The following is a 13,246-nucleotide window of genomic DNA, read 5'->3' as shown; positions in this document are numbered from 1 at the left end:
GGTTTTTTTTTGACATTGGTTTGCTGACTTGCTCATATTTAATTGACTTATTTAGCATTACACTTATGTCTGCAATCTATGACTTTTATATTACCAGTAGCTCAAGCTGCAGGGAATAATTTTTTTTAATTCCTTTTTTAAAAAACATAACTAAAAAATGTAGAGAAACAGAAGATGAGAATGAGGAGAAATAAGGATGCTATATATCTCTCTCTAAAATAATCTTAGAATCAAAGCTCTCTGTACCTAGAAAAGATGCATTCTTAATATAAAAAAGTATTTTATTAAAGACACAAAATACAAGATGAGAATAAGAAAATAGTTGGCTACACTTCTTCTATCTTAGATATGCTATCAGTTAATTTGGGCATTATCTTTCCAGGCCACAAATTTTAATTTTTAGGTAGCACAGTCTTGTATACCGTAATTAATTCTACTGCACTGCCCACAGGCAACACTACTTGCAAGAACTTGGCCCTTAAGTAATGATCTAGAAATCATAACACAATATTGAAATAAACGTATTGATAAAAACAATGAGACTATATTTGCAAATATAACTTTAAGTATACATTTAAAAACAAAAATTTTGGTAGTGTTTACTGAATTTTATGCTGCAAAATTAAGCTGTTTATTCAGGTAAAGCAGACATAGATTTCCCATGCAGTTTAGTAAAGGAAGCATTTTAATTTCTCAATTAGTTAATTCTTTTCTACCATTGGTTCTGTTGTCTTTTCTTGACAAGATTAAAAACAAATCAAGCTTCATAACACATTTAGATCAAGAGAATCATAAGAACATTGCATAATATACATTTGAAGGTACAAATCTCTTGCATTCCTTACCTTATACCACAGAATTTCAGGCTCCCTAAATGGAAATAAAAAATCCTCAATTTCAGGACATGAGATTTCCTTGCTTTTGCTAAGTTCAGCTTTTTCAAAATATTTCATCTTTGAATTGTAGCAGAGTCCGGTGTCGTTTTCACCCACCGTCAGCGAAATGGACACTTTCATACAGTAAGTTGAGTTTCTGTAATGCAATGAAAATAGAAAGAAAAGTCTAATAAATTGGAAATTGAGCAACACACCAAGAACCACATATTCATCAGCACTGAGTATACCTTAAACCTGAAGTGGCAACATTTTACAGACGTTACTTAAAACTAATCTTGTGATTAATTATAGAATGAAGGATGTTTATATCTAAGGCACTGCCAGTTTGACCATAGCCTACAATGCCCATAATCTACTCCCAGGACAAAATGTTCTGCATTACCTACAGGCTTCATCAGCTTGTGTTCTCTCCTGAAACTTGTTGCTACATCTGCTTCTGGATGTTGATAAGCAAGGCAGGGAGAGATTAGGGAACTCTGTCTGTCTTCCCACATTCCACTATATGATTCAATCAGGCAAAAAGACAAAACTGCTTGAATTTTGGTGTTTTTTTTCATTTGAGTTTCCAGGTGGGGAGCAAATGAGTGAATAAAGTTGAGTACTCCCCAGGAGCATACTGTGATGGTGTAAGATTTCTCTCCTACTGTTCTGTAAATGCATTTTACCCCTGGCCTGCTGACAGAGGATCCTGCAGAGAGCACTGAGGAAAGATTCACCTCCTTATCACCATTCTCATCCTCTATGACCTAATTTCTTATTTATAATGGACTTGTGTGTATGAAACATGGCAGAATCTCAAAGATCAAATTCTTGATATCTGTTTCCTTTTTCTGTTCAATAAGAGGGAATAGAAATACTTTGGGATAAAGAATAAGAAAAAAACTTAATTTACAAAACACTAGAGTCCAGTTTTCTACAGAAAATGCAACCCTGTAAGTAACTATCAAATTAGAGAATAGTGTTAGAAACATAAATTTTTGAACAGAATGACCCTTAGCTGTTGATCTAATTCATGGCCTTGTAAGGCAATCAAACACAAAATTATTTCCTTATAATGAAGAAGTAAGTATAATTTGTTACCATGTTTGAGAAACTGGCTGTATAAAGCAAATAAGGTTGATGCAACTCAAAGGTAGGATCCACTGAATATGGATCACTCTTGCTGCATTTAAGCTGGTAAAGAGCCAATTCCCATTCTTACCTGTACATGCAATTGAAAATCACTCACCTTTTGAAGAATATTTTTTATTGGTGTAAATTATGTAATTTCTCCATTAAGGTGTTACTTGGAATATTTTATTTATTTGGGTTTTTATCATGTGTCTTGAAAATATCATATAAAGTCACTTAAATCTGTTTTTCCAAATTGGTAAAATGTTTTTTTTTTTGTTCTTGGAAGACTCATCCCCTGGGAACAGGTTCTGAAAAACTCATCAAACTCTGAGGTTTAAGTGTAAACTAACTGGATGGGAGTGTCCTCTTATCAGATGACAGGGAGCAGTATTTAGGGAGCTGTTTGGCTATACAATTTTCCCATTTAAATATTCTCTTTAATTCCTTCCTGTATGTTTAAGCATCATGTTTAGTTCATGTTACTGAATCTCATAATTTAAATATTTAAAGGAGGACATGGCAGGGGGAAAAAAAAGGGAGGACAATTTACTGTTTTCCCAGTCTCTGAAAAAGCAAGGTTAGTATAATTTTTGCATAGGCATCCTTCAGTATCAGAGTGAATTTTGCAAAAATTATGATTAAATGTTTTGATCCACTAAAGAACTCTGTTCTGCAACAGTCACAGTGTCAATTGCCAGAGACAGAATTTTGTCTGAGGCACATCCAAGTTTCCATCGCAACAGCAGATCCTTTAGCAGATGCAGCTAAGGCTTCCTGCTACGTAAGAGAAGCATTCTGGAAAAATTTCAGAATGTTTAAATTCATTGTTTGAAGTGGATACTTCTAAACTGTCAGATACAAGGTACTGAAAAATTTTGGGTAGATTTTTGTCAGCTGAGCTCCCCACCAGAATTTTCTTTCAAAAGCTCAAAATATTATCAAAAAAATAATAAAATTCCAGATACCCATTGGTGACTTCCTTATTTCAATTCTAAATACCAATTGCACAGTCAGTCTGACTCATCTCATGCTCTTTGTCACAAACCAAGGCTGTTGGGATGAAACAAAACTCAAAAAGGCAGGTACAGTAAGCAGAGCAACACAAACAATATGAGGTAGGAAAACCAAGATAATGGGCTCACAGTACAGAAAGAGAAAAAGAAAATTAAAATGTCCCCAGGTAGGAATAATGAAGAAGAAGAAGAGGAAGAGGAAGAGGAGGAAGAAGAAGAAGAAGAAGAAAAATAGGAAGAAGAAGTAGAAGAAGAAGAAGAAGAAGGGGCTGAGTTTGCTGGTTACAGCCAGAGCATGAAGGATACAGTGGATGTCAAACCTCTCAGGCACAGAAAATGTGGCAGCAGAGCCCTCTGGAGCATGCACATAGGACAGAGGGTGGAAAATGCTCATGTGTTAGAAGTAAAACAGTTTTCCCTATGTCTCTCACTTGAGGGACCAGATAAGCAGCAAATAAAACAAAAGAAAAGCCAACAGCACGAGTTTAAGGAAGTTTAAAAATTGGAGTAGGCCAGTTGGCCCAGCAGGTCACTGTCCCCCCCAGTGGCTTCTGGAGCATTCCTTCAGGACAGCAGTTCAGAAACTTCATATGCAGGATTCCCTTTTACTGGATTTGGGGTTTTTATGTTATTTGGGGATTCTTTTTCCCAAAAATTATTTCCCTAAACTGTGCTTTAACTCACTTATCACATGATACTTTTTGGGAGTTTCTTTTGTTTGTTTGCCTTTATTTTTTTTCCTGAATATGGTGATAAGAAGAGGTGACAAATTAGCGAATTAATTTATCCCTAGTCTGACCAGTCCCAAATGTTCAAAAATATAAAGTTAGCAAGAACCTTTTTGTATATATAAGTGAAGGTTTTCATTTTCATCTGTTATTCAATAGATTTTCAAGTGTGAAAATAATAAGATCTTAAAATACAAAATACAATAAGAGAAAGAAAAAAGCTGTTTGGTAGTTTTTATTTAAGACACCAAACCAATTTAAATCAAATTTGCCTTAAAACAAAGTTAAATGAAGAGGTAACTTGTTAGAGAGAAAAGGAGACACAAGGGGTAAAACTTACAAGAGAACACACACAGACTAAGAGCATCTTCTCTAAGCTTGGGCTTTTACAACATTCCCATCTACATTTAAAGGAGTTGCTTTGAGAATTAAGCACTTAAAGCATGGTTTCTTTATAAATACATCTCTAAAATGGGCCAGATGGGTTTGCACTTACAAAACTGCTTTTTTTTTTTTTCCTCAGAAAAAGACCCCTGATAATTGTGAGTCTCCAGCCTCACCAGAGAGAGCTCAGTGATGGATTCACACAGCTCAGTACTGTCCAGGCAGCATCCCTCATCATCCCTATTCATGACAGAAGGGAAAGTGGAACTCTTCCTGTTCCTTGTCCACTCCAGTGCTTTGCCATTATGCTATTTACAGAGTAAACAAACTGGAGAGCAAACAGGAAGCCAGAAAATCTCTCTTATGCTTCTCTTCCTCATACAAAGTTGAAAAGTAACTTTATTTCCAACCGATTTGGAAAAGTAACTTTATTTCTAATTCCTTCAGAACTGGACATTTAAAAGAAAAGTCTGAGAAAAATATTTTATTTGCAGTTTTATTTAAAATTCTAATAAGAGAACTTAGCCAGTGATGTCAATATCCACTTTCTATAAATGGTTCACCACATTTCTGGGGAAAACTTTTGTTGACATCATTAATTAGTTTTTTTCTTAATTTTGCAGACACAGTTTTGTCCCTTTTCAGTCCAAGTAACTTGTGCTACAGTTATTTGGATGCCTGAAAGCTGGTGAGCAAAGAATTCATTCAAGACAGAAACAAAACCATGTTATTGATAATCTACTCGTGCTCCGGGCCCGTGGCTCCAAAGGTTCTTTGTGAGCTTTTAAACTTTCACACAAAAATTTTTAAAGGCTCTGCATAGCAGCAGGGTTTTCTGAGGACACCCCTGAGGGCTTGGGCACGTGGTGAGGGAGGAAGGCCAGGGCTCCTTGGGGCAGCCAGGATTACTCTTGTGCTCTCCTTGGTGGCAGGATCCGATGGCCCCAGCAGGTCACTGCCCCCCCAGGGGCCTCTGGAGCATTCATGCAGGACAGCACTTCACAAACTTTATAAGCAGGATTCCCTTTTATTGGATTGGGGTTTGGTTTGATATTTGCGTTTGGTTTTTTTCCCCCCAGGCTGTGGAATGGCTGACTCCCACTCTCACTGGTTCTGATATCTGGGATCACTGATTGCCTTTTGCACAAAGCTTCCAGAGCCGGCGGAGCTGCAAGAGCTGGGGCAGTGCTTCAGGCTTGGGGAAAAGAGAAGAAAAGTGGAGGGAGATGGACAGAAGCCAGCTGGAATTTTCCTCTGTGCCTTAGAAATTATCTCCTGCTTCCATACCCTGGGGGGCCAACCCAGTTTGGAAACTGCTTTTGACCTCAACTGAATTACATAAGCACTGATTTCTTCCCTCAAGGGTCACCTAATTATGTGCATGATACTCTGAAATAACCCAGTGCACACGAGCCTCCAGGACTATTTGAATATCAATAGTCTACAAGATACTTGTTCCAATAGGTTTGAATTAGACACACCAGGAAATATTGTTTAGTGTTAATGCCTGCTTCTATCCTTGGAAGCCAAACCTTCACATTTTGTCTTTTTCTGACACAAGTGGTACACACTGCCATCCTGAGCTTCCCCTTCACTCCAAACCTGTCAAAAGAGAATGTCAAAATGCAAAGTCTAAATGCATTAGAATAATGCTTTCCTTGTGTAAGAGGAAGCTAGTGACTGATGTGAAAGGCCTTTTATTGATGTTCTGAAAAATAAAACCTAATTAAATTAGCCTTTACCAAGGGAATTTAATTTTCTCATCCCTATAATACCTTAAACCTTCATTTTTTTTTGAGTAAAGTAGAAAAAAAGATGTAAATGTTTATGTTACTGATTTTTCTGTATGATCTCCGTCTTTTTTAAAGTCAAAGTGAAACATTTCTTTATAAGAATGGGAATCAATCTGATATTGATTTCTACATTTTAATGAAACTTCACTTTCTTAGTCAAAAATACTCAAAAACATTATGACAATAACCTTAATTATGAATTTGTACTGGCAATTACATGGAAGGCAAAATTACATAAAATTTACTCATTTCCCTAATTTTCCCATCAAACATTTTCTTTCAAATTAAAGCTTCCTTTCAAATACATTAAAAGAAAAAAATCCATAATCTTACTTTACAGGTATACAAAAGTATTCCTGTAATGTAACTCTGTCTTCATTCCTACAGCATATGAATATAAATATAAATAAAATTAATTTGAAGTTAAATATTTCTTACAGAGAAAATGTGTTTATATGTGTATACATACGTGTCTATAAATCAGCCATATGGGTATGTTTGGGATTCCAGTGATTGTAAAAATAATACTAGAGGTATGTGATTCAAGAAAGACACAAAAATTTTAAAAGCATATTTATAGTATACCTATATGTTATTAAGTATGAGAAAATTTTGATTTTAAAAATAACTTTCTATTAAAATATTTGGTATCAAAAATTCAGAGAATAGCACTTATGGATTGCAGGTAGAAATGTTAGAGGTAGTTACAAAGAATAGTAGTAAATAAAAAAAGCATTGTACTGCACAGGGCATATAGGGTGAGTAAAATATGGATTGCCACTAGTCTGAATTTAATTTCACATTTGATATTTTAGTGCTAGTTACAAATTTAGTGCTAAATTAGCTCCTCATTTCAGTAAGGCTTCCCAGGATCATTAGTGAAGGAATTTTGGGGCAGTGAGTCATAAAGTGCTACAATGGAGATGTGTCAGAATGATACTAAACGTTTTTACTGCAGCAGATCAATGTATATTCCCAGAGGAGACAGAAGTATGAAGAGCTGTGCAAAAGTGTGCCCTTAGAGATGAAAATCCCTTTAGCTTTCAACAAACTGCACTGGGGAGATAATACCAGAGCATGAAATGCCTCTAGGTATGCTCTGTCCTCAATACAGGAGGCGACGGCACTTGCTTTTTCTTGGGAAGCAAGGATCCTGAAGAAGAGTAATTTTTGTACCCTTACTTAGCACCATATGCCAGAATAGCAGAAATGCTTCTTTTGAAAATTGCAAGGTAACAGAGTTACGTTACTCTTCCCATTTCTTTCATTTATAGAATCACAGAATCACAAAATGTTTGAGTTCAGAAGGGAACTCTGGATGCCATCTTGTCCAACCCCCTGATCAAGGAGAGACACTTAGCTCTGCTTGCCCAGGAGTGTGTTCAGACAGCTGTTAAATATTGCCAAGGATGGAGACTCCACAACCCTCCTGTGCAACCTGCCCCAGGGTTCAGTTACTCTCATGGTAAAAAGTGTTTCCTGATGTTCAAATGGAATATTCTGTGTTCCAGTTTGTGCCCATTGTCTCTGGTCCTGTAACCAGGCAACACTGGAAAGAGCCTGGCTCCATTCTGTTGGCACCCATCCTTCAGAAACATATCTGTCAGTGAGATTCTCTGTGCCTGCTCCAGGGTAGAGAGTCCCAGCTCTCCCAGCCTGTGCTCACAGCAGAGATGCTCCAGTTCCTTTATCATCTTCATGCTTCTGCATTGGAAGAAGCTCCTTCCATGTTTCTCTTGCCCCAGTGAGTCTGGAGCTGGGCACTGAACTCCAGTGGCTTCACCAGTGCTGAGTGAAGAAGAAGGGTCACCTCCCTTGGTGTGCTCACAATATTATCATCCACCTTTTTTGTTGCAGGGGTACATGGCTTGTTCATGTTCAGCTTGCTTTTCACCAGAACCCCCAAGTTCTTTTGTATATATTTTTGTTCATGAAACATCTGTTTTCTCAGGGGGTTTTTCACCCACAGGGGATGGAGGGGAATCATTAAAAAAAAAAAAAAAAAAAAAAATCAAAACAAAAAAAACCCAAACAAAACAACCCCCCCCCCCCAAAAAAAAACAAAACACCAAAAACCAAACAAACAAACAAACAAAAAAAAAAAAAACACAAAAAAAACCACCAAAAAAACCCAACTTTGCCCAAGTAAAAAGGACAAAAAATAATAGGGCTGAAAAAATGCAGACTTTTTGGAGCCTGCTCCAGCAGCTGTGCTTCTGTGCTCAGGAACAATCGAGTATTACTACATCCTGATGACTCAGAAGGTCAACAAATACTGGAATGTCTTTATCACCAAATCATCCCTTTTGCAAATGCCTTCTTTTATAGCACTAAAACTGAAAACATTGAAAATTCAGTGCTGCTAAAAGGCTTCTCCCTTGCTCCCTCTCTTTGCTTGATGAACTCACACAGTTCTCAGATAAAGACAGATCCTGTCATTCAGTCTCAAATGCTAAGTTGGTTTTCTGTTCTGCTGTCAAGCACATGCATAAGAATATCCCATGAAGGAATCTGTCTTGTTTCCAAATGATTAGATATTTATCTGTTGCTAACTCTGCATGAGTCTGTTATTTTCTGAATAGAAAAGTTACTCATTAACAGTAGATATGGACCGAGATATTGAACAATTACAACATTTATTATAGATATTAGAAGAATGACATTTTCACATGAAAAATATTCCCTTGAAAATCTCTCCATAACTCTTTCCCATATCTACCCAGTAAAAATGGGAATACATAAAAAAATCATCACATTTCAAGGCAGTTTCCTAGCATACTAATGAAACTTTTCCAGACTCCTGAAAATTCTCTAATGGGATTTAATGACAATTCTGAATTAAAAAAACCTAAATAATTCCTAAAATTATGACTCCTATATTTGTTAAAATAAACAAAACAAAACAAAGAAACAAAAACCCCCAAACCTCTCCCCCCAAAAAACTGAAATAACCCCCTCCCAAAAAAACCCAAACCCCTACAGCTTTAATTATAGTTGTTTTACACCTACTTTCCTAAGAAGAAACAATTCAGATACCAGTCAGTCTTCCTTCCCAGTCACAGGATTAAAAGGAAGACAGTAATATGACATCTCAGTAAGAGCATTGCTGTGTGCAGATTGAGCCAGAACTCAAAAGAAAGCAGCAACTTTCTGCAGAAAAGTCAGTCTTTGGAAAAGTTGCTGCTGCTTCCACTAAAGCAGAAATTTAGAAATGTGCAAGAATTTGTATGAAATTTATATTTGTATGACTGAAGACCTCAGAGCAAGTCCTCAATTTCCAAAGGCAGCAGGATTTGAAGGCACAAATCAATAAACAAAAGGATATACACAATTTGGATTTGTCCTTCATTTGAGAACCATAAAGAATACAGGAAACTTAGCTTTTAACCATTTTTGACTGTGTTCATATGAACAGCTTTACCTCAAAACAGTTTCCAAAATTGTCTCAATGTGATCAGTAACGACATAATAAATATTTTTATTTCACTCTAATTTTAAGCTCTAAAATGCGCTCCTGATACACTTCAGGCAGTAGCTGAAGATGAGGCTTATGGAAGCTCAAGCAATATAAACCAGTATTTGCACTATGTTCATACCAACATCATCCCTGAACACAAACAGGGGCGAGCAATGACTTCACCCACCCGAGCTACCAACTCTGCCCAGCTCTGAAAGTGGTCTCAGTTCAGCCTCCAGAGCTTCTATCCAGTTTGCATTTCTGCCTTTAAATCTGCTAAACACCATCATTAAGTCCATGCAGTAAAGGGAAATTGTAGAAAAATAATCATCTTTACAGAGAAGATAAAAGAACTCGGTGAGCCATTTCAGGTTAGCATTATTTGAGGATCTTTGGAAATATTTCATTGAGGAGGCTGGGACAGCCTCCAGAAGGATGCACTCTGTTGTAAGGCTTTCAAAGCATGAGTTGAGACTCCATGCTAAAGAATTATTAATTCCTTTCTTATACAGAATCCCCAAATAAATTAGTTTTTCTTTTCCTCAGCATAAAACCAATACCTATGGACTTTCACTCCTAATGTCACATTTCCATCTCCAGTGACTGAGCCTAAGTACAACACAACACATTTGAGAATCCAGCAGAGACAGAAGTCAGTATATACTCAGCAAGTATATGAAATTATACTATTATTTGTTATTGTCTACCACCAAAGTAAACAACTCTGATGTGCCAAATGACAAGGTTGTGGCTGCCTAAACAAACAGAGTGTGAGGATAAGGCACAGGCAGGTGCCAGACATTATTACTATATATTTTCATTTCTTGATTTAGCTTTCAAACTTGCTGTTATGTGTCATCCTCAGAAGCATGAATCACCCAGAACATCCAGGCATGAAAATCCAAAGTCATATGAACAGCAGCAAAATGAATGTATGACAGCTTTCTACACAGAAGCCTTGAATAATTTCACCTAAATCAAGTGTGCTTGTGTAAGCTATTTTCATTTCACAAAAATGAGGTTTGCTTTACACATTTTAATTCATACCTGAAACATAAGAGGTAAGCTGAACAAGTTTCAATACATTTCAGATAATTGAAAGTCACTTCTTTTTCAGTTGGACTATGATGTAGCATTAACGTGCCAGAGTCTTTATATACAGCACCTTTCACTACAGGGGCAGCAGGAGACACAGGGACAGTAGGAGACACATCTCTCTCAGACATATTTTTCTTGGTGGTGGTCTCACAGAAAAGTCCACTCCATTTGTCAGAAATGTAGAATCTCCACTTGGGCTTGTCTGCCTGCTTCATCCTATAGCAGGACACAGCTTCCACCTGGGCTGGTGCTGGTTCCCTAATCATCCGCTGTTCTTTGTCACCTAGCTTCACCCACAAATTCCCCACTATCTAAATATAGGAATAGCTATATAAAACAGTTCAATTCCATTTATAAATACACTTTGGCACAAAACCCTGCCACCAGTTTTACAATACGTAGAGAATGAATGAATATATAAACTATTTATGAGTAGAAAAAACCTACATTGTCATTTATGTACCACATTTTCTGGTTTCTATTTTTGTTCCTGCAATCTATTTCAGTCACATTTTTTTCCTCCATATTGGGAAAGAACAAAGAGAACCTGTGAATTCCTGTATTGATTAAACACTTTGTCACATTTTTCATGATGTTCATGAATTAATTTGCAAGCATTTAATATTCAAAGAAATTTGAATTAAATAGCTATTTTCTTGACATTTGTTCAGAAACATGACTTCTGCTTGTGCTCTTGATGTCTTTGTTAGAGTCAGGTGAAGCTAAAACCAGAGGGATGAGGAAAGAGGCTGAAGGTTCATCCAGCAGCTGGGTGAAGCACTGGTATCCACAGGTGGGCACACACACACAGACACACACTCATGCACAGAGGAGCTCACAGGGCTGCTCACACACACACACACCTATGTCACAGACATCTTTTATGAAAAATCCTTTCCTTAGGATTTTTCCTCCTGAGAAGCTGAGAGGCCTCAGGAACAAAATGTAAACAATGATTGTCTGCTGCTGTGGAATGCAACAGGTGCATCTGGGATTGGCTCATGTGGTTGTTTGTAATTAATGACCAATCACTGTCAGCTGGCTCAGACAGAGTCCAAGACACAAGCTTTTGTTATCATTCCTTCTTTTTCTATTCTTAGCAAGCCTTCTGATGAAATCCTTTCTTCTGTTCTTTTAGTATAGTTTTAATGTTTAATATAGTTTAATATATATCATAAAATAATAAATCAAGTCTTCTGAAACATGGAGTTAGATCCTCATCTCTTCCCTCACCCTAAGACCCCTGTGAACACGGTCACACACCTACACAGATGCCCTGTGCCTGCTGAAATAATGAACTGCAGAGCTGTCCCAGCCCAGCGCCTCCCCTCCAGCTATCAAGCAAAGCCAGCCAGTGGAATGCACACATACACAAACTGTGGGTGCTTCCAGCCACTGCTTTTAGCCTCTCATCCCAGGAGCTGCCCCAGGAGCTCTGCTTGCCCCAGATGCTGGCACTGGCACAGGAGGTTTGCAGTTCCCATCAGCTGCTGATCCTCAGACAGCTCACCCTGCTCCCCAGCCAGGCCAGCTCAAAGCTCACCAGCATGAACCAAGCTCTGCTTAGTGGAGGCAGCACACCCACAGGGAGAACTGAACTGAACTGCCATTTTATGAGAAGATGGGACAAATTATATAGTTCAAACTAGAGTACTTACCATGAGCATATTTACACTGAACAGCATTTTATCTCCTGTCTCTACTATCCTTTTATATTCTACTTCTTTTCTTTCCTGTACATTAGTCCCTCTGTACCTCTGGTTCTTCCCTAAATAAGATACATGCATCCTCAGAATCACTTCAGAAGATCATTCAGCAATAATTTTACATAACAAAAAAAGCTTTTCCTCCCTGCATCCCATAGGAAGCCCCACACACTCTTCAGTCCAAAGGCCTTTCCAGGAGGGAACATCTCCAAGAGATTGGGTGATTTTCTGCTTACAGGTCACGGGGATTTGTTACCCATCTCTGCTTCTCTAACCCCTCACTGAGTCTTTGTGTTTTCTACAATCATCTTTAGGCACTAGAGTGTGACTAACTTGGCACTACATGTGTGATAGCAGACAAGGTATCAGTATATTCATTTTAAAACAAAGACCATCAGCCAGTTCTCAAAGACCATGCAGGGTAACATAATTGACAAGTTACTGATTTCTTCCCAGTATCCTTTGTTTTCCTATCTGGGTCTTTCCTTGCCTCTCTTTATAAATGCTCCCCTCTGCTCACTTAGTCACTCTCCTGGCAAAGATCCCATCAGGTTTCTCTCTAAGACTATTTTTTTTATAAAGTGTTCACTGTCCTTTCTTTGCTACTTAATCTAAACACTTCAAAATCACAGCATGTTGTGGCAAAAAGTAGTCAGTTTGTGAGTGTAATCATAACTACTTTTGAATGCTTCATATTCTGGTAATACTGTTTTTAAATGATTTTCTGAAACTTTCTATAATCCAAAGCAAATGCACACAAAATACCTAATCAGTTTCTGAATCTTCCTAAAAAAAATTGAAATACAACTTCTATTTTCTTAAACTTGAGCTTTACAGCAATATTTCTTCTACCAGGTTTTCTCCGAAGTTTTAATTTCCTTTTACCTACCATTTTTACTCCCATTCTAATATATTTCAGCCACGATTTTGTCTACACTATGTAAGCATTATATTTACATCAGTATATAAATTATTATAAACATATATATAATGTAAAAATATAAATTCCATAAAGCCTAGATATTCTTAAAACTTTTAAGAAAAAAAACCCACAGAAA

The 13,246-nt window shown here is 37.2% G+C and overlaps 1 protein-coding gene across 1 annotated transcript in view; it reads right to left on the bottom strand.

Annotated features, from left to right (window-relative positions):
* Nucleotides 1–13,246, bottom strand: part of IL1RAPL1 (interleukin 1 receptor accessory protein like 1) — a 669,470-nt gene that overhangs the window by 258,620 nt on the left and 397,604 nt on the right. The window contains exon 4 of the mRNA XM_058800041.1: nucleotides 846–1,032. Coding sequence (XP_058656024.1) covers nucleotides 846–1,032 — 187 coding nt within the window. The remainder of the gene's footprint in view (nucleotides 1–845; nucleotides 1,033–13,246) is intronic.

Source organism: Ammospiza caudacuta, chromosome 2 (assembly GCF_027887145.1).
Source record: "Ammospiza caudacuta isolate bAmmCau1 chromosome 2, bAmmCau1.pri, whole genome shotgun sequence".
NCBI classification, from domain to species: domain Eukaryota; kingdom Metazoa; phylum Chordata; class Aves; order Passeriformes; family Passerellidae; genus Ammospiza; species Ammospiza caudacuta.
Note: the sequence above shows the minus strand (reverse complement) of the source record. Positions and strands in the feature narration are given on the sequence as shown.